Genomic DNA, 26,967 nt, shown 5'->3' on the forward strand with positions numbered 1-26,967 from the left:
AGGAACATATTTCATTTTGTTTCCACCAAGACATATGTCACGGGTGATAGTTTCATACTGGGCACATTCCCAAGGGCAAACTCTGGAACACATCAAATTCCTGATACTCTAACTGCAACTCAGCCCCTTTCTTTCCCACTCAAGAAAATATATCAAAACATAATTGAGAGACTGACATCAATCTGCTCTATATTTTTTAAAGGAAATTATTTGCATGCGTCAATATTACAGCTGATCAGAACAGAGTTGTAACAATATGTTAGAGGTAGGCCAGGCCAGAACACTAATTCCCATACACTGAATATGTAGATACGTTCTAGACATCACACTTTATAGACATCTCACATTAGGGTATCCACAGATTGAGAAAACACAGTCTACAGATTGTAAAACACATTGAATTGGCGGCTTTAAGACCCACAGATTCCCTGTTCAATTCCAAGTCTCTTTCAATACTGACAAGTCAGTCTGATTTGCCAAGCTGGGAAAAAAGTCTATCAGTGGAAAGTCAAATAAGTACTCTACCTAACACAGTTTAGGTTGAGCATACAATTACATATTGAAGCAATTTTTTCTACTTTAACTCCATGGTCATAAAAGCTTTAAAAAAGTTTTTCCCACACATTCCTTACACATGCATATAAGTTTTAATATCATGGGATTTAGAGTAGCTATTTGAAAGACTTACCCCATAAAACTATTAATATCATTATTTAAAAATTAAGCACTGTTAAGACACAGTAGTAAAGAGTACTGTCATATTTTCAGATCATAAAAAATATTTTTTAAGATAATCCCCAGGCTCATGTGCTGAAAAGAAAGAAAAAGAAAATCTAAAAACTAAATAAAAATTTGAAAGAATCATCAGAACCAACTCTACTGAAAATAAAATAGATTGAGAAGGAAAAAGTGAGTATTCCTTCAATCTTTACTGTGTCTTTACACAGTGAAATAACTCCTTCCAAAAACCTGGCATTGATGCATTCTGGAGAAATAAAGCTTGCAAAATTGAGAGCATTTGCTGGATCCCATTTTTCATAACCGTGCCTTTTGTAAATTTTATGACACACAAAGTAAGAAGAGGCAAGCACGGACCATAAAAAACATTTAATAACTGTGTCCCTCAAAGAAGGATCATTTAGGAAGGTCAACACAGTCCAGTGTAGACCATGATTCCAGTCCACAGAGAATCCTCACCCCCTGGCTTAGCTGATTTCAATTATCTCTATGGCTCCCCGGATAAGAGGCCATCTCAAACACAACCAAGCAATTTAAGGATCTGAGGATTGTAACTCAGTGGCTCTAATTTCAGTCAGAAGGAAAATGGGTATAATGTACTTCCTATAACTGGACCCATTTTCTTGGAGAGACTCATAAGTACTTAGGCTATACAGAGAGACTTCCTAAGCCAGAGGTCATCTTTCTGCAAATGAATTCAAATGTGCAAATCAAAGCAGTGCCTGGAAGAAACACCAACTACCCCTATAGGAGAGACTTTCTAGTCTGATGGGCCTGCTGTCAGGTTGCGCAGTGCCCACAAAGAGAAATAGGACACTCCTCAATGCTTTCAACTTCCGTAACATTCTTTCTTCAGGGAATTAAGAATATGAAAGTGATTAATTTTCCCAGATGTCATACATTTTGCATTTTGTGACATGCACCTCCTTCTCTGAATCTCTACAGCATTACCCAGACATTCTAGCCACTGTCTGGGACTAGATATAATTATGGTAATTATGCCTACCATAATTTGGGAGAGGGTAAATGAGATCAAACATTTACAGAAAGGAAAAACTGAAGCATAGAAAGTTTTAAGAGTCAGAATATTTCAACTAAATTTCCAAAGAGAGAATCAAGGAGAAAATGAAGTTCTTTCTCAGCCAACCAAAATGTCGAATTTGAAGTATAATGACTTACCAGGTTACTGGTATAATCAGAGAGCAGTCTGTTAATTTCTAGACTTCTTGCATGGGATAGGTTCACATCATCCAAGGCTGGCAGACAGGACCATGGTGATATAAAGGTAATGTAAAATCTTACTATAAAGAGAGAGTGAGACTGAATCTGTGCCCAGGCTCAACACTGCAAGATGACAGAAGCTGGTCAACCCATGAATGCCAATGGGATTAAATCTTGCGAGACTGACTAGATTGAGAGTCAGGTTCTGAGCATATCCAGAGCCTGACATAAAACAGACATCAACACAGCTACCCCTCAGTATCAGTGTGGATGTTCAACTGTCTTATATAAAATGGCGCTGTATTTGCATACAACTTACACACATTTTCCCACATTCTTTAAATCATCTCTGAATTACTTATAATACTTAATACAATGTAAATGATATGCAAACAGTTGTAAATACAAAGTAAGTACTACATAAATGTAAATAGTTGCCAGCATGCAGCAAATTCAAGTTTTCTTTTTGGAACTTTCTGACATTTTTTTTCCAAGTATTTTCAATCCGAGATGGGCAGAATAAATGAATGAAAAGCCATGGACAGGGAGGGTTGACTGCAAACACTTCATGTACAAATCTTTCACCAGGGAAGTATTGTGACAAGAAAGACATTTGGGGAAGGCTGAGGTGAAGGAGTGAGATGGAACAGTAAGACCGATTAGAAAGTTTTTGGAGTCAAATAGCTGAAAGTGATAAAGTCCTGAACTGAAGTGGTGGCAGCTGAAATGACAACAAAGGCATTAAAATAAGAGGTGACTCCAAGATAGAAACAACCTAAATGTCCTTTGACAGATGACCAGATAAAGAAATTGTGGTATATTAATACAATGCAGTACTACTCACCCACAAAAAACAGTAAAATAATGCCATTTGCAGCAATATGGATGGACTTGGAGATTGTCATTCTAAGTGAATTAAGTCAGAAAGAGAAAGAAAAATACCATATGATATCACTTATATGTGGAATCTAAAAAAAAAAAAAAAAAAAAAAGACAAAAGAACTTATTTACAAAACAGAAACAGACTCACAGACATAGAAATCAAACTTCTGGTTACCAGAGGGGGAAGGGAGTGGGAACAGATAAATTGGGAGCTTGAGATTTGCAGATACTAAATAATATATATAAAATAGATAAACAACACGTTCATACTATATATTGCACAGGGAACTATATACAATATCCTGTAGTAACTTATGGTGAAAAAGAATATGAAAACAAATATATGGTATGTTTATGTATGACTGAAGCATTATGCTGTACACCAGAAACTGACACAACATTTTGTAAACTGACTATAATTCAATTAAAAAATAATTTTTTAAAAAAGAGATGATTGCTTGATAAGGGTGGAAAGGTAGGCAAGAGATAGATGACGAAAGGCTTTGAAAGCCAAGTTGGGAGTTTGGGCTTGAACCTGCAACTGACAGGGAGCTTTTAAAGTATTAAGCAGGAGAATAGCATGATTGTATTTCATATCCATCATTCTGTTGGAACAGGAGGCAAGCTGTAGGCAGAGACGCCAATTAGAAGACTACCGCAATACAGGCAAGAGAGGCTGAGGCTGAATGTGCACCTCAGCAGTGGGAATGGACATGACGAGAGGGAAGAAGAACCAAGACAAAGCTTGAATGTGAGACTTGGAAAGAAGTTTAGGATGATGTCAGGTTTTTGTCTTGGAAAATCACGTGGCTATGAAAGCCGATCACTAAGACACGGTAGAGAAATGTACACGTTTAGACAATACAGGAGTTAGGAATTCAGTTGACCCCTGAACAACTCAGGGGTTAGGGGTGCCTCCATATCCACAGTTCTGCATCCACAGATTCAAGCAACTGCTTCTGGCATAGCACTATATTATGTATTTATTGGGGGAAAAAAATCCACATATAAGCAGACTCACACGGTTCAAGCCATTGTTGAAGGGTCAACTGCATTTTGCATGCACTGAGATTGGGGAGATTATGAAATACAGAGGCAGAAACATCTAATGGGCAGCTGGATATCTGGGTGTGGTGTTCAAAAAAGAAAGCTGCACCAGCCAGTGATGTGAGTATAGTAACAAAGTAACCAAATAAATGCTGGAGAGGGTATAGGGGAAGAGAACCCTCCTACACTGTTGGTGAGAATGTATATTGGTGCAGCCACTATGGAGAAAAGTATGGAGGGTCCTTAAAAAACTAAAAACAGAGTTACCTTACAATACAGAAATCCCACTCCTCGGTATTTGTCTGGAAAAGACGAAAACTCTTAACTTGAAAAAATATATGCACCCCAGTGTTCACAGCAGTATTATTTACAATAGCCAAGACATGGAAGCAACTTAAATGTCCATCAACAGATCACTGGATAGAGAAGATGTGGTACGTGTATACATATATAAAATAGTGGAAAACTACTCAGCCATAAAAAAGAATGAAATAACGTCACTGCAGTAACAGGGATGGACCCACGGATTATCATACTAAGTGAAGTAAGCCATACAGAGAAACACAAAAATCATATGATATCATGTGGAATCTAAAATAAATGATACAAATGAAGTTATTTACAAAACAGAAATAAACTCACAGACATAGGAAACAAGCTTATGGTTACCAAAGGGGAAAGGGGTGGGGAGAGATAAATTTGGAATTTGGGATTAACAGATAAACACTACTATACATGAAATGGATGAACAAGGACCTACTGTATAGCACAGGGAACTATATTCAATATATAATAACTTATAGTGGAAAAGAATCTGAAAAGGTATATACATATAAAAGGTATATAATATATATTATATATGTTAAAAAAATCATTTTGCTGAGAACTTGAAACATTGTTAATCAACCATACTTCAAAAAAGATTTTAATGCAAACAAAAAACCAAACAAATAAACGAAAAATAATGGAGTGGCCAAAAGCAAGGGATAGACAAACTACTAGAGGAGAGCATGAAAAAATGATCCCAGAGCACGGGGTTTCCATTATGACGGAAGAGCTGGGGAAGAGTTAACCATACTTAGAGCCTCTGGTGAAATACCTATAAAAAGGAAGAGATGGGAAATATATTTAAGAAAGGAAAGAATCAATAACTCAAGTTTCTGAAGTGGAAAGGAGGGAAAAGAATCAAGAGGACAGGAGGAGGAACTAGCCTAGAACAATAACAAAAAAAGGACACATTCTCCTCTCAGATGGGGAAAAAGAGGAAGTAAGATTGGAGCAAATGAAGGTACATGTGGACAAGGGGCTGATGTCTAATATTTTTAATTGTTCTAAGAAGATGGAGGGTGTTTCCAGCTGAACTGTATCAACTGAAAATTCCCATGTTTAAGTCTTAAGTTACCCCAGTACCTCTGAATGTGATCTTATTTGGAAACAAGGTCGTTGCAGATGTAATTAGTTAAACTGAGATGAGGTCATAGCGGAGTAGGGTGAACTCTTAATTCAATATGACTGATGTCCTTCGAAAAGGGGGAAATTTGGATGCACAGACACTCACTGAGGGAAGATGATGTGAAGACACACAGGAGGAAGATGGCCATCTACAAGCTAGGGAAAGAGGCCTGGAATAGATCCTTCCCTCATCGCCCTCAGAAAGAACCAAACCTGCCAACACTTTGATTTCAGATTTCTGGTCTCCAGACTTATGAGACAAATGTCTGCTGTTTAAGTCACCTAGTTTATGATATTTTTCTATGGCAACTCTAGTAAATTAATAAGAGAAGGAAAGTCATCTAGTAAAAGAAGGAGGGGTGACGGAGGGTGGCTAGAAGGTCCAAGGGGACTGGAAACATTTCAGCAGGAAATGGGCCAGCCACACAGTGCAACACTGTGCACAGTTACCTCAGGTTCCAGTTAAGGCTGGAGACAATAAATTTATTTACAGAGTGATTTCCTCAAGCAGCTCTTGGCAGCCACTGGGTAAAAGAGGAAAAGATGCCAGGCCAAAATCTAAAGCTGGCAGAGCAGATTACAAGCAAAGTACAAAGGGGTAAGGCCACTGACGATACTATCAAGGGAGTGATATACCACGAGGGAACAGAAAAGGAAACAAAGGAAGGGGGATGGGTTGTGGGCTAGAAGAATGTGACAGGGAAGGCAGAGAAGGGGTTATCTGGAAACTGAAGGCCAACAAAGAAGAATTAGAGGGGGCAGAACAGGGGCAAGAGAGCTAAGGAAAGACTGTTACTGAGATTTAATATATTAGATGAGGAAGTCAAGGAAATCTGAAGCTGGAACATTGTATACAACAAATACATCATTCACAAGACACTGAGGCCTCTGGTGATGAAGATAGGGTGAGAAAAGACTGCAACAGCTTCCACTACCCTCAGTAGATGGAAAAGAATGACCAAGAATATCTACAAATCATATTTGTACCTAACCCCTAGACTCTGGTTCCCATAAAAATCACTGCCGTATTTATCATCTTGGGTATTAGAGTTATATCTTCATACAAAATAAGAGGGACATAGATTAGAAGCTGAGATCAATGTACACTGCCCTCATCTATATTTCAAAGTCAATATATGAAGCAGATACTAAGCAGGTTAACCTACAAGACTGTCCCTTAAGCAATTACAGATCAAATGTAAAAATGTTAAGATATTTTATATGCTGTGTATACATTTTCCTAGGATATAAAAAATAAAATAGTCGGAAAATGCCAAAGCAAGTGTTGCCAGCCCCCTCTACTTCTCAAATATAAAATAACTGACCAGAGCAGAGAATAATCAGAACACTAATAAATAATCACCTTTTTTTCAAACAAATAAGTGCTTAATTATCTGAATTACAGACCATAAACAAATGAAACTCTTTCCATTTCAAAGGTTTATTTCAATCACTAAAGTTTCTGTATTTCTCCCTCAAAGAGCCAAACATAGTCAACACTTTGGCAACTCATCTGAGCTAAAATAACAGAATTATGAAGTAGAACTAAAACCACACATTTAACCTCTTAATTTATCCACAAGAATAATCCATGAATCTTTGTGGCTTCAGGCATTTCCAACTCTTTCCATACACATAAATTTAAACTTAATTGAAGCTTTTTGTTTCTGAAGTTCAAAAGGTTTTATGTGTGGTAATTTTACAGTGGAAGAGATTAACTGAATTTTCTGATCTTCTATATTTTAGGTATCATTATTATTTTATAGAAAATCATTAAATCAAAAACAAGATTCAAAAATTCACCTTAAGTCATAGTGTAGCTACTGTTCATAGCCCCAGGAAGAATGGGATCACTCAGGGGACATGGTCTGGGCACTTATTAGTAACAAAAAGGTAAGAAAGAAATTTGCAAAGTTCTGCAATAGTATCATATCATAAAAAGACAACAGAAGAGATCAATGAAAACAAGAGCTGGTTCTTTGAAAAGATAAACAAAAATGACAAACTTTTAGCCAGACTTACCAAGAAAAAAAAAGAAAGTGGGCTGTAACAAATAAAATCAGAAATGAAAGAGGAGAAATTACAACTGATCCACAGAAATGCAAAGGATAAGAGATTACTATGAAAAATTATGCCAACAAATTAAACAAAATAGAAGACATGGATAAAGTCCTAGAAACATACAACCATACAAGACTAAATCATGAAGAAGCAGAAAATCTGAACAGACTGATTACCAGGAAGGAGACTGAAAGTGTAATTTTAAAACTTCCTACAAACGAAAGTCCAGGACCAGATGGCTTCACCAGTGAATTCTACCAAGCAATCAAAGAATAATTAATACCAAGCCTTCTCAAACTCTTCCAAAAAATAAAAGAGGAGGGAACACTTCCAAACTCATTTTATGAGGCCAGCATTTCCCTGATAACAAAACCAGACAAAGATAACACAGGGAAAGAAAATTACAGGCCAATATCCCTGATGCACATAAACACAAAAATCCTCAACAAAATACTAGCAAATTGAATTCAACAACACAATTAAAGGATCATAAACCATGATCAATTGGGATTTATTCCAGGGATGCAAGGATGGTTCAACATCCACAAATCTATCACTGTGATATACCACATTAATAAAATGAGGGATAAAAGTGATATGATCATTTGAATAGATGCAGAGAAAGCATGTGACAAAATCCAACATCTATTTATAATAAAAACTCTCAACAAAGAGGATATAGAGTGAATAAGCTCTTTGATATCAGTCCTGACAATATTTTTTTTTAGATTTGATACCAAAAGCAAAAGGAACAAAAGCAAAAATAAACAAATGGGACTACATCAAACTAAAAAGCTTCCGTGTATCAAAGGAAACCATCAGCAAAATGAAAAAGCAATCCACTGAATGGGAGAAAATATTTGCAAAGTGTGTATCAAATGAGGGATTAATATCCAAAATATATAAAGACCTCATACAACTTAATAGCAAAAAACAATTCTATTAAAAAATGGGTAAAGGATCTGATTAAGTATTTTTCTAAAGAAGATATACAGATGACCAACAGATACATGATAAGATGCTCAATACCACTAATTCTCAGGGACACACAAATCAAAATCACAGTATCACCTCACATCTGCTAGAATGGTTATTATTTTAAAAAAAAAGAAATAAGAAATGTTGGTGAGGATGTGGAGAAAAAGGGATCTCTTGTGCACTGCTGATCAGAATGTAAAGTGGTACAGTGACTACAGAAAACAGTATCAAAGGTCCTCAAAAAATTAAAAGTAGAACAGCCATATGATCTGGCAATTCCACTTCTGGGTATTTATCCAAAGAAAATGAAAACATGAACTCAAAATGATATACGCACCCTCATCTTTACTGCAGCATTATTTACAATAGTCAAGTTATGAATATAACCTAAATGTCCATCAATGGATGCATGGATAAAGAAAAGATGGTATATATACAATGGAATATTATTTAGCCATAAAAAAGAATGGATGCAAGTTGGTGCAGTCACTATGGAAAGCAATACGGAGGTTCCACGAAAAACTAGAAGTAGAACTATCATATGATCCAGCAATTCCATTCCTGTGTATATATTCAGAAAAAATGAAAACACTATTACAAAAATGTTCATAACAGCATGCAGTAGCCAAGACATGGAAGCAACCTAAGTGTCAATCAGCAGATGAATGGATAAAGAAGATGTGGCATGCGTATGTATACACACACACACACTGGAAAATTAGCCATAAAAAAGAATTAAATTCTGCCATGCTTAGTGAAACAAATCATAGACAAACTAAATAACATCACTTACATATAGAATCTGAAAAATAATACAAACTAATGTGTATAGCAAAACAGAAACAGATTCACAGATACAGAAAACAAACTACTGGTTACCAGTAGGGAGAGGAAAGAGGGGAGGGACACATTAGGGGTATGGAGTTAAGAGATACAAACTATGATATGTAAAATAGATAAGCAACAAAGATATAATGTATAGTACAGGGAATTATAGACATTGTAATAAACTTTAATGGAATATAATTGGTAAAAATACTGAATCACTATGCTCTACAGCTGAAACTGATATAATATTATAAATCAACTATATTTCAATAAAAAAATTTAATATATACAATGGAATATCATTCACCAATGAAAAAGAATGAAATCCTGCCATTTGCAACAACATGGAAGGACACTGAGGGCATTATACTAAGTGAAACAAGTCAGGCAGAGAAAGACTAATACTATATAATTTCACTTATATGTGGAAACTAAAAAAAAAATAGATTGGTGGTTGCCAGAGGCAGAGGATACAGAGTGAGCAGAACAGGTGAAGGAACTCAAAAGGTACAGACTTCCAACTATAAAATAAATGCTACAGGCATGTAATGTAGAACATTATGACTGCAGTTAATAACACTGTACTGCATATTTGAAAGTTGGTAGAAGAGTAAGTTTTGAAGGTTCTCATCGCAAGAAAAAAAATTCTGTAACTATGTATGATGACAGATGTTTATTATGGTGATCATTTTGAAATATATACAAATACTGTATCATTACATACTATACCTGAAACTAATATAATATTTTATTATACCTTAAAAAAGAAAGAAGGGAGGGAGGAGAAGGGAAAAATAAATAATCCTTTCAAATAGGTTCATATTTCTTTTTCTCCTGTGTTCAAAGTCAAACATTTACACACACCTTAAAGAAATCATCTACAGGAGTCAGGGAATGCCCCCTGACTAAACTCCCCCTCCAGGCACTCTGGAGAGGCCACTCCTTGAGATAAGGAGCCCTGCAGCTCATCAACACTGAGTAAGGAGTTGCCACACCTCGATGCATATCTAAGAAACTGACCCAGGCCCCAGATTCCAAGACTCAAATATTTATTGAATTTCAATGAATTGCAGAGACCCCCAACTCCCACAGGAAAAGTGGAAGACCACGAAAGGAATTCAAGAAAGTTTGTAACATTAAAATCTGAAGATAATCATAGAAGACCTCAGTGACTTCCTATTCATAAAATCACAGATCCGTTGCTCTTTTCTGATCCTGGTAAAACTGTAATCTTATGTTGATTGTTATGTAGGATTCTATCCTGCACTTAAAGACAGAAAGAAAGAAACTTGGCAATCACAGTCTCACCAATTGGTTTTACAAATCGGAAAACTGAACCCCAAGCAAATTAAATGACCTGCCCAAGTAGCTAGGAAGTGGCAAAGAGGATCCCCACCGGCTGACCCTGGGATCCACACTCTCTCTTTCTCTGCAACAGATACTTACTCTTATCAATAGATATTGAATGTTAACCATGTGTAAGACACCTGAGGGAGCTATACACAGTCATTCCCTCAAGAAAACTAAAAAAAAGTTGGGTTTTACAGTATTTTTACAGTTTTAATATGCAAATCATCACATGAAGACTTACATGGCATTTTAGAGGAATATCTGAAAGCAACTCTCCTGACAGGCCTGACACTTAATCTCAAACTGAATCTTCCCATCTTCCTTGCAGCCCGTAACTACAGAAGGTGCATGTCATGGTGAGAGCATCAGTGATGATGGCGATGATGACGACAAGGACAATGATAATACCAAATATAAGGCATTTACTACATGCCAGTGACTATTTTGGAACCTTTATATACTGAGCTTATTTAATTCTGGCAATAACTTTAAGAGGGAGATACTATTATATCTCTATCTTATAAAAGGCCTGAGAAAGGAAGTCAGTTGCCCTTGAAAGGGTGGCTGAGCTGGGGTTTATGTTAGAACATATCTTCACTAATACTGTCTCCCAGGCTCCTGGCCCATGATTAACTGAAAATTACCCACCACCCCCACCAGACCTCAGTTTCTTCACCTGTGAAATGATGAATTGGGGCACAGTTTCCAATGTCTCTTCCAAATGGAGCATTTTGTGATTTACTGATTTAAGTATCTAACCAATCTCTTTCCTTTAAGAGAGGAAGGAAAACACTTGTAAAAGCTGAGGATAATCTTGCCCCCAGTTACAAAATCCAGACCTTTAGCTGCACAGAGGTTTCAGGGTGAGGGAGGGCAGGTAGTTGTGGATTTGACTCACATATCTTTAAGTTTCATCTGGGCTCCAGCCTCAGAATTTTTTGAAAGCTAATGTCAACAGCCATGTGACAGAATAACACACAATCATTAATAGTCGTGTTTTGACAAAAATTCTTTTTTTAATTCCTAATAATGATTAGGAATCATCTGTAAAAACATGAGAAAATATAATAATACAGGTTGAAAGACAAAAAACAAGATATAGTACATTGGCTATGGTTGGGGGGGGTTGTTTGTTTTTGTTTTACACAAGGAAAGAGGCAAGAAGAATATTCAACAGTGGCTGTAACTAGATATTAGGGTTTGGGAGATTTTTCTTCTCCTTTTCCTTATTTTTCTTTTTTATGTAAGCTTAAATTATCTCTATAATTAGAGGGGAGACTTTTCTTTATGAAGAGAGAAAAGGTGCCCAATATGCTCACATTGAATTCTTCTGAGAAGAAAGAAAATTCTATTCTAGAAACATCTCAGTAACACTGCAGAAATTCCAGAAATACAGGTTTACAGAAGAACATTATTATTACCCACTACAGCTGGGGAAGAAAAGACTCTACTGCTTGAGGTCTAGAATAATTGAGTTTCACAGGATGTTTCAGGAATGCTGGCAGGGGAAGTTGCTTTGGAGTCCAGGGACACACGGTGTTGTAGAGCTGGACCCAGGGTGAAAAAGAGCAGGTGCAGCAGACGAAGCAGCAGACCATGAGAGCCAAATGTCGCTGGCCCCATCCAGAAATCCCGGTCTGGAGCAGGTTTCCCCAGAGTGCTCCTGCCCAGCCCCACAGCCAGCCACGTGGCTGGGGGTACTTTCCATGAGCACAAATGTCCTCACCTCTCAGAAGCACTACAGTAGAGGGCGGACAGGTAGCATATTTCATGGACTTTGCAAGTGTTAAGACCAATCGAACCACCACAACCAAACTAATCTACGCAATCTATGCTCTTGTTAAGCTACAGGACAAGCACGTTGTGTAGATACATCTGTGTTCATATAGAAACTCACAATATATACACACACACGTGGCCCAGTTTACAACACAGATCAATAACTGCGGCTTCGGATGGCGACAATAAAACACTTCACTCTGTAGCACTCTTGAGAATATTTTGTAAACCCATTATTTCTCTGGTGATTCCCACTGATAGTACTAAAAACTCAGGAAAGAGTACAAGTGAAAAAATCACATTCAGAATGTTATTAATTACATATGAACCCTCTGCATTACTTGAATTGGCTTTTTTTTCTTTTTTTGCCATTTTGTGGCAAGTAGATAAAGACAGATCTGATATACAAAGAATAGGAAAACTAGAACAGGAAAAGTCAGCTCCTCCTCTGGGAGTCTGACAGACAATGTGTGGCGTCAACATGGCATCATGGCCTGATTTAGGGGAGGGCTGCAAGGGAGCCGTGGAGCCCAACTTACCAACAGCTCCAGACTTGACCTAAGCACACACATCACAGTGGGCTTCATCAGCACTACTACCGACAAGAAAGCAACAATACAAAGGCCTGCTGGTGTCTTTTGTTTATTAATTTCAAAAGACAACATTTCTGTTGATAGATACCAAAATTCAACTCAAACAGTTAAAGTTAGAAAATATTATAATGTAACTAAATAAAGAGAAGTCATCACTTGTCGGGGGGGCAGTTTAGACATTTTGTTTGTTTCTAAGTGCAAAGCTGGCACCTACTGACTTTATCTGGCAGAAATTAAATATATCTAACATTAGATAAAGAAATTTAGCCTACCTCATCAAAGGTGGTGTCGTCTTTCTTCAAAGCTATAAAATAAAGAGGGAAAGGAAATGGTTATTGTGAAACATCTCAAAGAGATCAAGTATTTAAGTTCTAGATAACAGGAAAAAAAAAAAGCAGTATGGTGTTTTCATTTCTAAAAGTAAAACTGTACCCCAACCTGAATAACAATGTTATGATACAAATATGAAAACTGCAAATGAGAGAGAATTGCACAGCATGCATCTGTGAAACACTTTCATAAATATGTAAATAGAACTATCTTCCCAAGTATGGAAAAGAAGTATGCATATCTTTCCTCTATTTCCTCTTTAGTAGGAAAATGTTTTACTGTATGAAAGTATGAAAGAATCAAGAAGTAATCTTAAAGAAATTTCCCCTTAAACTTCTGGTGTTTGCTCATCTATCATTATGCATGACGTCTGGACCTCCCAAATCAGTTGTCGGGAGGACACCCACCCTGCACAGTTTAAGTACAGTGATGAAAGACCAGGCATGTAAAATAAGCACTGCAGAAACATAATTCAAACATTTCAACACGGTAACTTTTATAACGAAGTATTACCAAAGGGAACAATACATAGAGTATTTTATAGGAACTATCAAATATCTAAATCTCATTTTAAATATTTATGGCTTCAGAATTGGAATTTTACTACTTTAAAGAGAAACAGAAGCACTTCATGCATAGTTGGCAAACACCTAAGTCTTATAGCCTACAATTATTCAGAATGTTTCATATTAAGGACAATGCACAAAGGAGCGAATTTAGCTGAAATCACCAGTTGGAGAAATGTTTCAGATTTACAGAATTGTGCATGGGTGCTTACTGGTCTATACTGGATAGTTTCATTCAGGATAGAAGCACTTGGGTAGCTCTCACTTGAAAACCTATGTTCTGACAAAAGCAATGGAAAGCAAATTATTTTGACAATTAAGCTCTGAGAGATGGGCCTAATCTCATGTGTCTAAAGAGCAGCAATCATATAAAAGCTTATGTAGTCGAGCAATCTTCAAAAGGTTCTTTTCTCTGGTTCATACTATAAATTTGTCTTTTTAAAATATCAAGAAGTCTGTGGTTGTGGTGCTGAGCTAAGGCGGACAACGGTAGGTCGAGGGAGATAAAATGTTGTTCAAAGTTTAATTCTTAGTCTTCCCATTTTGCCTAAGAAACTAATCTTGTAATAGTTTTCTCTACTTCCTTTACTAGGGAACCATTTCTTCTGAATGGAAAATGAAAAGTTAGATTTTTGTCCCAGTCTCTAATAGCTTATCTTGCATTCAATTACTCACACATATTATACCATGTATTTGACTTACATTAAATCTAAAATAACCTATTTTGATAGAAAGATATAACATCCTAGATGATTCTTAAAGGTGACATTTTAACTCAAACTGTAAAACTTCTAATCTGGAAGGTTTTCTTTAAGTATCAGTCAACAATATTACTAGACTATAGCCGCTACTCCCTCAACTCAAGGAGAGTCATTTAATTAACATACTTGACTAGTGATTCCTTTATAAAATATTAGTGACCTATGTAAATATAGACAAGTTGCTCCATCTTTTAAAAAAAACCAATTTTTTTGGAATAAGAAATGACTGACTCATTGATTTCAAATACAAAGTCAATCATTGTACAGCCTCATACCTCACTCATTTAACAAAGATTAATAGAAAACACATGTCACTGCCACACAAGCGGCAAGCTACAGCAGCAAGCTTACACTGACAGTATGAACTTTTAAATATACCTTCTTTACTAGAGACATGATACAAGTTCTGGAAATTTAGCCATGGGTTTTCTCAAGCAAAGCGTCCAGTTGATACTTTCTCTTCGGGAATTGCAAACATGGAATGAAGATACTCAAGTTGAGAGATGAAGAGAGTAGAAACTAGAATGCCTTTAATATCCACACTGAATTATTTCCTACTTGCCGCCTAAGCCCTGCCAATTCCTCCAACACTCTGGATAAAGGGATGGGGTCTGTAGGTAGAAAGAAAAGGAGGAAACAGAAGGGAGATTGCTGGTGTATTTTCTAAGATATAAGGAGCAGGAAGCCAGATTATTTCCCCTGTACACTAGTCTCAAGCCCAGGACACCAGAGGGGAGAATATTTTAAGGCCAAGAAGTCTATCCCTTCATTGAAACCCTTCATGGCTAGACTGATATCCTGCAGTTTCTTTTTAATATTGAATCCTTGCCCTGAACATCAATTAATGGTAACAACAAAGACCAATTAAAGATGTCTTCACCAAATATTTATCAGGTCATTGATGAATAAACTCTGACCTAAACAAGCATACAACATATCGTTATTGATTACATTTCCTGACTGTCATTAATCATTCATGTAAATGCAAACCCACAACTGACTTCAAGGATATCATAGAATAACAAGCAAATTACATTTTTCTGAGTTAACAAAGGGGCATATATTAAGCCATTTAAGATAATCAGATATATTCAGTCCTCTGCTCAGACACTGTTTCCTCTAGAAAGCTTTCCATGATCTCACCAAGACTAAACTGGTATGCCTCCAACGTTCTCCAACAGCAAATTTTGCTAATCATCATGGTAGAATTTGTCAATGCCCATTCGTTGCCCTGTCTTCTTTTAAAGTCCTAAAGGACAGGGACCATAACAATGTTCACTGAATCTGAATGCCAGCACAGTATCTAGTACATAGGAAGTAGTTGGTAATTAATGAGTTGTTATTTCAAGGGCAAAAGGACAGCATCTTACATTTTGAGACACACTGAAGTTTTGGCACATGAAAACCCTGCACTATTCTCTCTTATGAAAGAATCACAGATATAAATTCCCTTTCACAGTTTTCAAATTAAAATCTTTTGAAACTACATTGGGAGAGGACATAGTACAACAGTTAAATTTTGCATCTGAAGCTTTAGACAGAAAGGACTTATCAAGTGACAGCTGGACTCTAAAATTACTCTTAGAGCACAAGGTAACAAACCCCAAAATTCAGTGTAACCACAGCCTCTTCCTTTTATTCAGTTCTCTCACAAACTGTATCTTTTAAAGAAACAGTATACATGGGGTTCATCTCAAATATCGCAGAGTACAAACTTCCTTTCTCTAGGAGATAATCCAAGTAACTGTGGAGAAGTGCATTCAAATCAGTATTAAGAAATGTCAGTTTGACCTTAATCTTACAGTGGATATTACAGAAAGCCTTTCTCCTTCTAGGCAATCATTCAAAAATAAAAAAGAAACAAGGAAAGAAAGGAGGAAATGGATTTTAATATAAACTTTTTAAACAGTTAAATTTCCATTTGTCAATGTTTATGCTAACTTACATTAAAAAAAAAATGTGAGACAACTATAGTAATTCCCAAATAGGGGAACACATTGACACTATTTAGCAGAAAACCATAAATACTCACTACTGAAATCAATCGATGACTTTGAAATTCAATTACAAAATTCTTATAAAAGAACCATAGCTTCATTATAGTAACTCCCTGGCAGATGTTGTAAATTAGAGTCCTATGGCTTGAAAGCCAATGTGTTTTATTAGACCTTTTATAATATAATAATCTCAAGGCAGCTGTATTTGGGGTGGGCAGTGACAAAATTGGCATGCTCTTTCATGTGTGAATAAATAAAATATAAACACTGTTGCTTATATATAGTCAGAATTATTATTATTAATATTTTATAACAATGGATTATTAATCCATAATTAATGACTATGACATCCTTTCAAAATTGTCCTCATTTTCTGTAGATGAATGATGACAAATTTCTTATGGTTAAACAATGATACTGTATATTTTACCATATAACAAAGTACACTTTTGAATCATACTTAAAAAGCAAAATAAAGTCAGCATGTTTATTTCAAAAGCCGTCATAGACTGGTTAAAGGGAATGACTATATTGAGATGCTGGATTATTCAACAGGAATAAACCATTCACTCTTTGAAGTACCAATGAAGAAAGGAGGAAGATAAGAGATAAACGGAGAAATCAGAAGGAATAATAACAGCTTCCAGTATGGATCTTCACCAGGGGACAGGCACTAGATTTTTTATGTATTTCATCTCATCTAAACAATATTAACAGAATTTACAGATGAGGACTCTGAATCTTACGGAAATTGTGCTAGTTGCCCAAAGCACACACAACAAGCAGGGAAAATGGATTCAAGCCCAGACCAGCCTAACTCCAAAACCCATCCTGTTTTCAGGTTAGTTATAGTGTAAAGTCAGTGGCTCCTTCTGTTACTTCTCTTGCTGTCCACCTAGAAGATCCACTATGTGAGCCCGTTGTAACCACTAATAATGACAATAACATATTACAAAAATCTACTGAGTCTTTATTCCATACAACACAGGACATTATAGGCATTATGTCACTAAGTGCCAATAACAAAACTGATTTGAAAAACTAAAGCTCACAAGGTGAGGGACCTGTCCAAGGTCACTCAGCTACAAGTGGCAAGGCTGGAAACCCCAGTACATCCAACACACAGCCCACACCTTTAATCTATGCACTACTTAATCCCATAGTGGAGCCTCAATTCAACAGCCTCTGGCACCTTAAAAACCTTAAATAATCAGATTGATTTCACTGCATTTTCATTTTGCAAATAAAACTTCAAAAAATACATAGAGAACTGTAATGCTACTTCTTATGAATGTCTTGAGCTTGGTATACAATCATAATCACTTAAAACCTCTTTATTTCCTTTTACAGTATTCCAGAATGAGACTTGCTATTCAGAAGCATGACGCTCCATCAATACAAGAAATAATCAGTCATGTTCACCACACTGCACTGTTTCTGAAAGGGAGGAAGTAAAATCTACTAGATCTCAGAAGACATTTTAACAAGAGCTGGAAGCAAAAGGAGTTTCACATCACTAAATCTCGGTAAGCTAGAAAATCCAATTAACTGCCCATTGGCCAGCATTGTAGTTAATCCAAATCTTACTGATTGTCGATCAAAACCTTCAAATTATTCAAACATAAGGAATTTTTATATTAAAGTTCTTGATTTCTTACTGAGACTCAATTGTAATGAATTATTTAACACAAAACTGGAAGGGTTCCAATAGAGTCATCAGCATTAGTAAATACACAGTTAATGTGTCTTAGAACAGGGTTTAATAGACACTAGAACCAGCCTCTGTGATGGTTTGGGCCCGGGGCTGAACATCCTCCTTAATAACGCACAGCAACTCAACACCTTGCTCTCTCACACTCTCCCTGGCTTTAAACTTCATCTGAATGCAGGGGCTCTTCATAGGCATCCTTAACTTGTAAGACTGAAACTGCAAATATCCAATACATGAAATAAATAAAACTAAGACTAAATACAGATTTCACACCCTAACTTTTCAGTCACCTTGGGAAAGATGATGCATACCAACACAAAATTGTAAGGTAAAAGACAACAAAAGAAAACTAGGCTAAATTTTGATCTATGTTTTTCTCTTATTTGGAGAAAGTTTGCATATTTCACAATGCACTTATATAATGATTTTTAAATGAATGGATGGAAGGAGGACTACAATACTCATATGCACTCCAGGGTTTTATTTCAAGGAATTAAGCACCTTAGGCTTAATTTCCATTAACATCTTCATTAACATGGATGGCATGTTTAACAAGTGAAACAAAGGTTAGGGGCTTCTTGGAGACTCTAAGGGGTTGTTTTTAGTGCTTGTACCAAGTTCTTGCTGAAAGTAGTTACCTGTATGATGAAAGTTAAATGTTAGAGGAGGTAGCAACCATCTTAACGTTAAAAGGGGTTTTTATGGCCAACCCTAGAAAACTAACCAACCTATTCCACGTGACACTGTTGTTACCCTGTTTTAGTCTGACACAGATTTATTCTTAAACGTCCTAAACATTTCTTACTCAGTTATTTGTCGGTCAACTGGTTGGCTGATTTAAAGACAATAGCCCTAGAACTCTAGTAAATGGAAGAAGTTTGGGAGACTTATTCCTTTAATGTTCAGGCAAGTTCACAGAGCGCATTTCTCTGCAGCAATGGAAAAATTCAGAGAACTCTAGATTGAATACCCAAATCTCGCTTTTGAGGACCCGAAGTACAGAACAAAAGGTCCCAAGGTATCTGTCCCACTTCTCTTTAGCTTGGATGTGTTAAACAATACCAAGGCACAAATTCAACATTTCACGAATTTCCTAAGCTAAATTATTGATGAAACACCCAATACCAAAGCCTTTGCGCAAAAAAATAAAATAATAAAATAAATAAAAAGTGACCCAGGCATCCGCGCAGCCGGGTGCACAGCGGGGGCCGGGGCGTCCCCTCGCCTGTCCCCCGCGGGCGCGAAAGCCCGAGCGCTACTGGCAAGGAGGGGGAATCCAAATTGTAAGCTTAAGATTATGCACAAATGAACCCTCAGATCCTGAGGGAGAGGGGTGTCTCTCCTTTTTGCTGTCGCCCTCCCCCAGGTCCCGGTACAGTTCCCTCCACCCACCGCGCGCAGCGCACCCCACGCCAGCCCCGGGTGGCCCCTGCACCGCTAGTGCCAGAAGCGCGGGGCCGAGGGCGCGGGCGCGGGGGAGCCAGGCCGGACGCCCGGGACAGCACGCCACTCACCAATGCGGCTGAAACTATCCGACAAAGTTCTCCGCAACTTCTTCATCTTGCCGATCTTCTCGGCCGGCTGCGGCTCAATGAGGTCGCACATCTGGGCGACACGGGGCTCCGGCAACTTCCCCAAACTGGTCCAGAGCGGAGCGCAGACAACGGCGAGGGCGCGCGGCGCAGGGAAGGCGGCGCCTCCTCCTCCTCCTCCTCCACCTCCTCCTTCGGCCCGGAGGCAACACGCAGGGCTGGGGAGGCGAGGGGCGAGCGGCAGGCTCGGCTCGGGCCTGGGCCGCGGCAGGGCGGGCGGGGGCGTTCTACGTGGTGCCGGGGGCGGCCGCGATCTCCGCCGCGGTGGTGGCTCCGCGCCGCACCGCCGCCGCTCGGCTCATTTTCTCTCCTTTGTAACCGAGAGCGGCGCGGCCGGCGGCCGGCAGTGGGGGCGGCGCGGGCGGAAGGGGACCGGGGGCGGGCTGGGGGCAAGGTGCTGGAGCCGGGGGTGCTGAGTGCGCCGGGCGCGGGAGGGGAGAAGTTCGCAGCCCCGAGTTCCGGGCGCTGAGGAGAAAGCCGCGGCGCCGAGTCGCCAGCCGCCGCGCCCTCGCTGCCCCTCCCGCCACCGCCGCCGCCCCACCACCCCCTCGAGGAAGGCCCCCAGGCGCGGGACCCCGGCACGACCTCAGCCCTCGCTCGGAGCTCGCGTCCGCCGCCACCCTCCTCAGTCCGCCGGCGACCCCGCGGCGCCCTCGCCCCCGCGGCGCCCTCGCCCCACCGCCCCCACGCCCCTCCCCCCGGCTGCCCGCCCCGCCCGCGCGCTGACGGACCCGGGCCCGCGGAGGGGCCGCGAACCCGCAAGGCTGGGAGCGGCCCGCCACTGGGGACCCAGGTCTTAAGCTGTGGAGAGGCCCCGAAAGGAAAGGGACAGAGACTAGGTCTTTTATCTGAGTGGTTTCCTCCCCGCCACGAACGCCTGTGAAAAGAGCGCGGAATTGGGGGTGGGGGGGTTGGCCGACACCACTGCCTCCAGGTCTGGGGAGTGGAAAGGCCTCGGGGATGCACTCAGGTTTGACGGTGACTTTTTGTTTTTCTTGAGTTTTGCCAAGGAAACTGGGACATGAAAGATCTACAGGGAAAGGTGGGCCCGCATTTTTAAGACAGTCAAGTGCAAAGGCAGAAGCCTCAACTGTAACTCCCCAAGCCAAAGCCAGTGTTCTGTTTCTTCCATCCCTCTGTCACACTAAGTGACAGACGGCAGTGTAGATGTAGCTGACTTCTGATATGTATACCCAGTTCTATAGTAAACAGCAAACAGAAGGCCTTAGTCTGTTTCCCATTTTTAGAATATACTTCTAAATTGGAAGACAGAGTTCAAAAACATTCTGACCTCTTCTTCCCCCACTTCAAAAAAGGAACTTTAAGGGAGCGGTGGGCCTTTATAAAATCTCAGAATGTACAGTTTAGGCAGCAAACACACAGTCGTCTTCATTCTACTAAAACATAGTGCAGCGAGCCTCCAAATGTCAGTCTCCCAGGGGAGAGAGAAGGAAGATGGGGGAGGGCCTGGATGTGTTGATTTGGGGCCAGCAAACTCCTTATGAATAGAAATGTAGTAATCTTGAGTCATCTGGCTGTGTAGTAAGAGCTTGTGAGCGTGTGACAATGCTGTTTGGTTTAAAGGAAGTTTTGGGGAGTTAACGTTTTATTTATAGATTTTTTTATCTGAAAACAAAAACTAGCCCCCTGCCTTCCTTAAATTGTGAAGTAGAACACTTTGATTTGTTCTGCTCTGCAGTGAGCATATTATAGGGTCTTGATAGATTGCAGCTGATAAAAGACAGGAAGTCAAGCAAAGTGGGGAGCAGAGAAGGGTGGGGACTCATTGAAAAAGTCATTATGAATTAAAATGCAAGGATGTTGGGTCCTGGTGACCATATCTTCATTTCACAGACAGCACCAACAGTGTGGGCTTAGACAGGAAAAAGTTTGACTTTCACCATTTCCTCAGATTAGTTAGGGAGAAAGTTACCAGCAGTTATGAATGAAAAGACAAAAGCAACCGAACAGTATATTGATGGGTTCTACCTATCCATCAGAAAGATGAAGAAATAGTCATTAACTGAATGAACTTTGACAACTATACATCTATGGCTGTCTTATTATTCATTTTGACAACGGCTGTTTCATATGTTTGTGTCAGAGACAGAGAGATCTATTTTTTTCCTCTGTTTTACCTTCTCAGTATTTATTATTTCTGACTTTTTAAGAGATCAACTTCTGCTTGAATAAGTCATGGTATATGCATACAAAGGGGAAGGAGATGACTATTTTTTTAATGAGAAAGATTAATATGGATTGATGTATAAATATGTCTAAAGTAAGTGCAAAGTAACATATTTACCATTAACCCATTTTCATATGTATAGGAGAAATAGACACATACATTTCTATATGCATAGAAGATTTCTGAAGGAAAGAAAAAGAATAAAAAACTGTAAGTGTGCATACCCAGAAGAGAGAGAACGTTTCCTTTGCAGTTTATACCTTTAGGTATAATATGTTTTACCCTCCCCCCAAAATGCATTACTTTTATTATAATAAAAATAGTACTTTAAAACCTAAAACTAATATTTTCTTCATTTTTACCTATCCCACTCCAAAAATAATTTTTCATCTAATTACAATGGTATACCTGGCAGGAGAAACAGTTGTTAGTAGTGAACCAAGTAAACCTTGGCAATTATGAATAACCAACTTTCCATTATATGCTTATTTGCTTCCTTTGTTGGTTATGTATTAAAATGGCTAAATTTTGCAAGAAACTGCGATACAAAGAAGGAAATGTTTAACTGGATGCTTTTACAATATGGACACTTATCTTACAGGATTTAACTCTTGATGCAGTTATTTGTTTCACATTTGCCTTCATCTTAGATTGTAAGTTCCCTGAGGGCAGGGGCCCTAGATACAAAAGGTAAAATGTTTGTTTCATAGTGGATGTGAATTAAATATTTGTCAAATGAGTGTCGAATATATTGCTGCCACTGAGAAGTAATGAGTTGTCCTCAGAAACAAAGATGACTATCCAGCATCTGTGTGGCTTATGTATTTTCAGTGGAGGATGGATCTGTGCCAGTTGTTCATCTGAACTTCTGGTTCACAAGGTTATAGTTTTGGCTGGCCTGAACTAAAGGTGCAGTGTCTGCATATACACAGATCAACTTACCGAGGGGCTGAACCCAGCATGGGTGACCTTAATCAAATTCATCAGTTAAAGCCTGTTTGTGTACAATAGTGGCTGGAGACCCAGGACTCATGGGTCGTCGTCCCTGCTCTGTCACCAAGTGTTGTATGGCCTTAGACAAGTATGTGACATGCCCACCTCCTTATCCATAAAATGAGGGTCTTGGAGGGGAGGGTATAGCTCAAATGGTAGAGCACATGCTTAGCATGCACGAGGTCCTGGGTTCAATCCCCAGTACCTCCATTTAAAAAAAAAAAAAACTAATGAAATAAATAGACTTAATGACCTCCCGTCCCCAAGAAAAAATAAAATAAAATAAAATGAGGGTCTGGAACTAGCCAACCTCTCGAGTCACCCATAGTAGTGAAATTCTAAGTTGAATGGTAAACTTTCTCCTCTCCCAGCTGATACACTGAGATACATTAATGAAGAGTAATTAATACACAAATATGATAGAGGGACAAAGATCCACACAAGAGTTATGGGAAATTTAACTTAACATACATTATTTCTAGTTACGTTATACATAAATTATGCTTTTATTATAAATGGATCTGTTCCATATAAGAAAAATAGCAGACTAATATGCTGGCAGTAAATTTTAAGGGAGTGAATCCTAATCCAAATGAGAGGAAATATAGAGGATTTGATTAGAATCTAAAGTACCAGCAAAAGCAGAAGCAGATTTACTGACCTGAAACAGTATCAAGAGAAAAGAAAAGGAATCCATGAAACAAACATGCCAAGGATGTGGGGATTAGAGTTGGAAAAGTGAAGTTAAAGCAAAAACATACGTTTCCTAATGTAAAATTTTAGAATTTAACCAAAGTGTAAATAGCTAAATATTAAGACATACATACAGTTGAATGTAATTATTAAAGTGGTGGGAACTTACATAATTAAATATCCTCTTAGAACTCTAAACAGTTACCCTAGTTAATTAGTTTTAGGATCAAACATTATCCTCCTTTTTTGAACACATCCAGGAACTGATGTAGTACAAGGTTAGGTGACCTATACCAAGTTTCCAGTGAGTCATCAGTGAAACTGGTAAGTGGAATTCAAAACTCTTGTCATCAACTTTTACATTCCAACTTGTTGGATAATGTCCAGTCTTAAGGGTTCCTTTTTGTTGTTGGGGTTTCTTTCTTTCTTTCTTTCTTTCTTTCTTTCTTTCTTTCTTTCTTTCTTTCTTTCTTTCCTTTCTTTCCTTTCTTTCCTTTCTTTCCTTTCTTTCCTTTCTTTCCTTTCTTTCTTTCCTTTCTTTCTTTCCTTTCTTTCTTTCTTTCTCTCCCCACCCCGTCTATCTGTCTCTCTCTTTCTTTCTTTCTTTCTTTCTCTCTCTCTCTCTTTCTTTCTTTCTTTCTTTCTTTCTTTCTTTCTTTCTTTCTTTCTTTCTTTCTTTCTTTCTTTCTTTCTTTCTTTCTTTCTTTCTTTCTTTCTTTCTTTCTTTCTTGACAAAGAGAAAATTAAAATCAAAAAGAGAGAGAAATGGAAGGTTGCAGAAGCCAGTGTATTTTCACACTCAGGTAAATGGAGGCTCTCCCATTCCCCTCCCTCTCCCCCTCCCAGTCACTCATAATTCAAATCCTTTTCACTTTTACAGAAATCACTCACTGTTGACACAAACCTCCAGGCTTGTTCAGGAATAAGACCTGTATTTGTCTGATTGTTTTGTAGGTAATTCTGTATTTTTTCATCATGTATTGCAAGAGACCTAGGGACATAAGTAAATTGACTTGCAAATGATTGTAGGAGGAACAAAGAGGTTGCCAAACCATCTAAATGATGTCATGTATAAATTAGCTCAGAATATGAAGAAAATAAACTCCTACCAGGGTCAAAGTGTGCACTGAAATACTGGTAAATTCCCTTCTCCTACTAAACCGTGCTTAAATAAAATAATGGCATCTCATTCTTATTTTTCATTGTTATATAATTTGTACAATAGGAGTTTATATGAGAAAATAATCTACTACCATTTCGAACTAACTTACAATTCACTTAATTGTCCCTTTGGTGTTATCTGTGCGTGGTACAGATGTGTCATTAAGAAAGGGTCCTCATTTATGACTGTCATCAGTTTCCATGCATCATGTTGCACCCAGCAGAATTAAAATTCAGAGGCCCGTCCTATAGTTGAACTCTGGACATGGATGTAAAAGTGATCAGAAACTAATACTTTAGTGAACCAAAACTTTATGCTCTTTGGTCAGTCCAGACAAGGCCTGCTAGGAGCAATTACACTCAGAAACATAGCTTTTCTATCAAAAACATCTAATCTTTCTTTCCAAGTCCCTTGACAGTTCATCTGCATTCAAATGCCTATTCTAATCAGGTGCTTACAAGCCAGAAAAAGTATCCATACGTTAATTATATTGATGATGTTATTGGACATATCGCATTCCCTAGGTAAAATCACTAACTATTTATAATTTTAAAATGTAACTAGAATAACTTATGGCTTTATAATAGGCTATAAATTGGTGACCTCATCTTATTTTAACCTATGCCACTCTAGGAGACACTGTCATTTTCACTATGTTACACTAGAAAATGGGCCTAGAGATACCAAGAGACTGTCCCCAGGATCATCACACAGGTTCCAGTTTTAGCCTGAGACACACTTTGGTTACCAAAATCTTTTATAAAGCATGATGTACGGCATTTTCTTTCTCTTTTGATATACTCTGGGTATAATTATGGTTGCCCTTACTGAATAGAAAGGAACTATCCTGAAGCAGGAAGAATATAGAGAACAGGCTAAACTCAAACAGGTTGACTGTTGGATTAAAACTCCTAAACTCCAGCACCCTATCTTGCTTTTCCCTTCCTTATGGGAAGAAATTTAAAGTGTGGTATTAAAGGGAAGAAATTTTAAGTGTCGTATTAAAAGATGTACAGTTGACTCTGGAAAAAAAAAGGTTCTTTTCTACTATAGTTGGTATTTGTAAATGAACTAACCGTTCTACAACTATCATTGCTGAACCATTGTAGCAGGTGTTAGTAATGGATTAATGCAGTATGCTCATAACTAGTATTTAATCCAATATTCCTCACCTGTGAAGATGAGTCATCCCAAAATTACTTGGTGTATTAGTCTGTTCAGCTGCTATAATAAAATACCATATAAACAACAGAAATTATTTTCTCAGTTTTGGAGGCTTGAAGTCCAAGATCAGGGTGCCAGCATGGCTGAGTTCTGGTGAGAACCCTCTTCTGGGTTAGGAACTGCCAACTTCCCATGGTGTTCCCACATGGCAGAAGGGGTGAGGGAGCTCTTTGGGGCCTCATTTATAAGGGCACTAATCCCACTCATGACAGCTTCATGCTCACAAGCAAATCATCTCTCAAAACCCTTCAAATACTATCACATTGGGAATTAGTTTTCAACGTCTGAATTTGGTGGGAGGTGGGCAGCAGGGGAACACAAATACCCAGTCAATAGCACTTGGGTAGCATTTTCAAAGGACCACTCTAGGACATCCTAGGCAGGGACTGGAGGGGCAGGAGGCAGAAGGGGCATGTGTAGATTGAGAAAGTCTCCAAGACAATTCTTGTACAACCCCCACCTAAAGAGAATCACACTGATTTAGTCCCTTAAACAGCAACATAATGGTTGTTATTTGATGAAAGTCAGATAGGACAACATAGAAACACCCATGGAGCACAAAAGACAATAAGGTTTGAGAGATAACATCCCAGGTGTGTTTCAAACAGTAAAAAAGAAAACAAGGTTAGGAGTCAGAAGATTTAATTCTCAGTTCTAGAACCTTCTCTCATGATCTGTATAATATCACCAATCCTCTGCTTCCTCACTTATAAATCAGAGATAGACACTTATCCTTGTACTACCCACCTATAAATTTAAGGGATCATTATCTCTTTTTCCTAATCAAGCATATTTTGATTTCTTCTAATTACAAACCAAGA

General features: G+C 38.4%; 1 protein-coding gene across 3 annotated transcripts in view; it reads right to left on the minus strand.

The window, feature by feature from the left end:
* CDK14 (cyclin dependent kinase 14) overlaps positions 1-26,967 on the minus strand; it is a 610,838-nt gene that overhangs the window by 469,005 nt on the left and 114,866 nt on the right. For 2 of the 3 annotated variants that reach the window (XM_045519926.2, XM_045519925.2), the window contains one exon: positions 13,202-13,233. Coding sequence is in view for 1 of the 3 variants with exons in the window: in XM_010959446.3 (XP_010957748.1) it covers positions 13,202-13,233; positions 19,809-19,899 (123 nt within the window). In the remaining 2 variants the exon portion in view is untranslated. Of the gene's footprint in view, positions 1-13,201; positions 13,234-19,808; positions 20,035-26,967 lie in introns of those variants that run through there. The other variant, XM_010959446.3, reaches the window with a different exon arrangement.

The sequence above is a fragment of the Camelus bactrianus genome, chromosome 7 (assembly GCF_048773025.1).
Source record: "Camelus bactrianus isolate YW-2024 breed Bactrian camel chromosome 7, ASM4877302v1, whole genome shotgun sequence".
NCBI lineage: Eukaryota > Metazoa > Chordata > Mammalia > Artiodactyla > Camelidae > Camelus > Camelus bactrianus.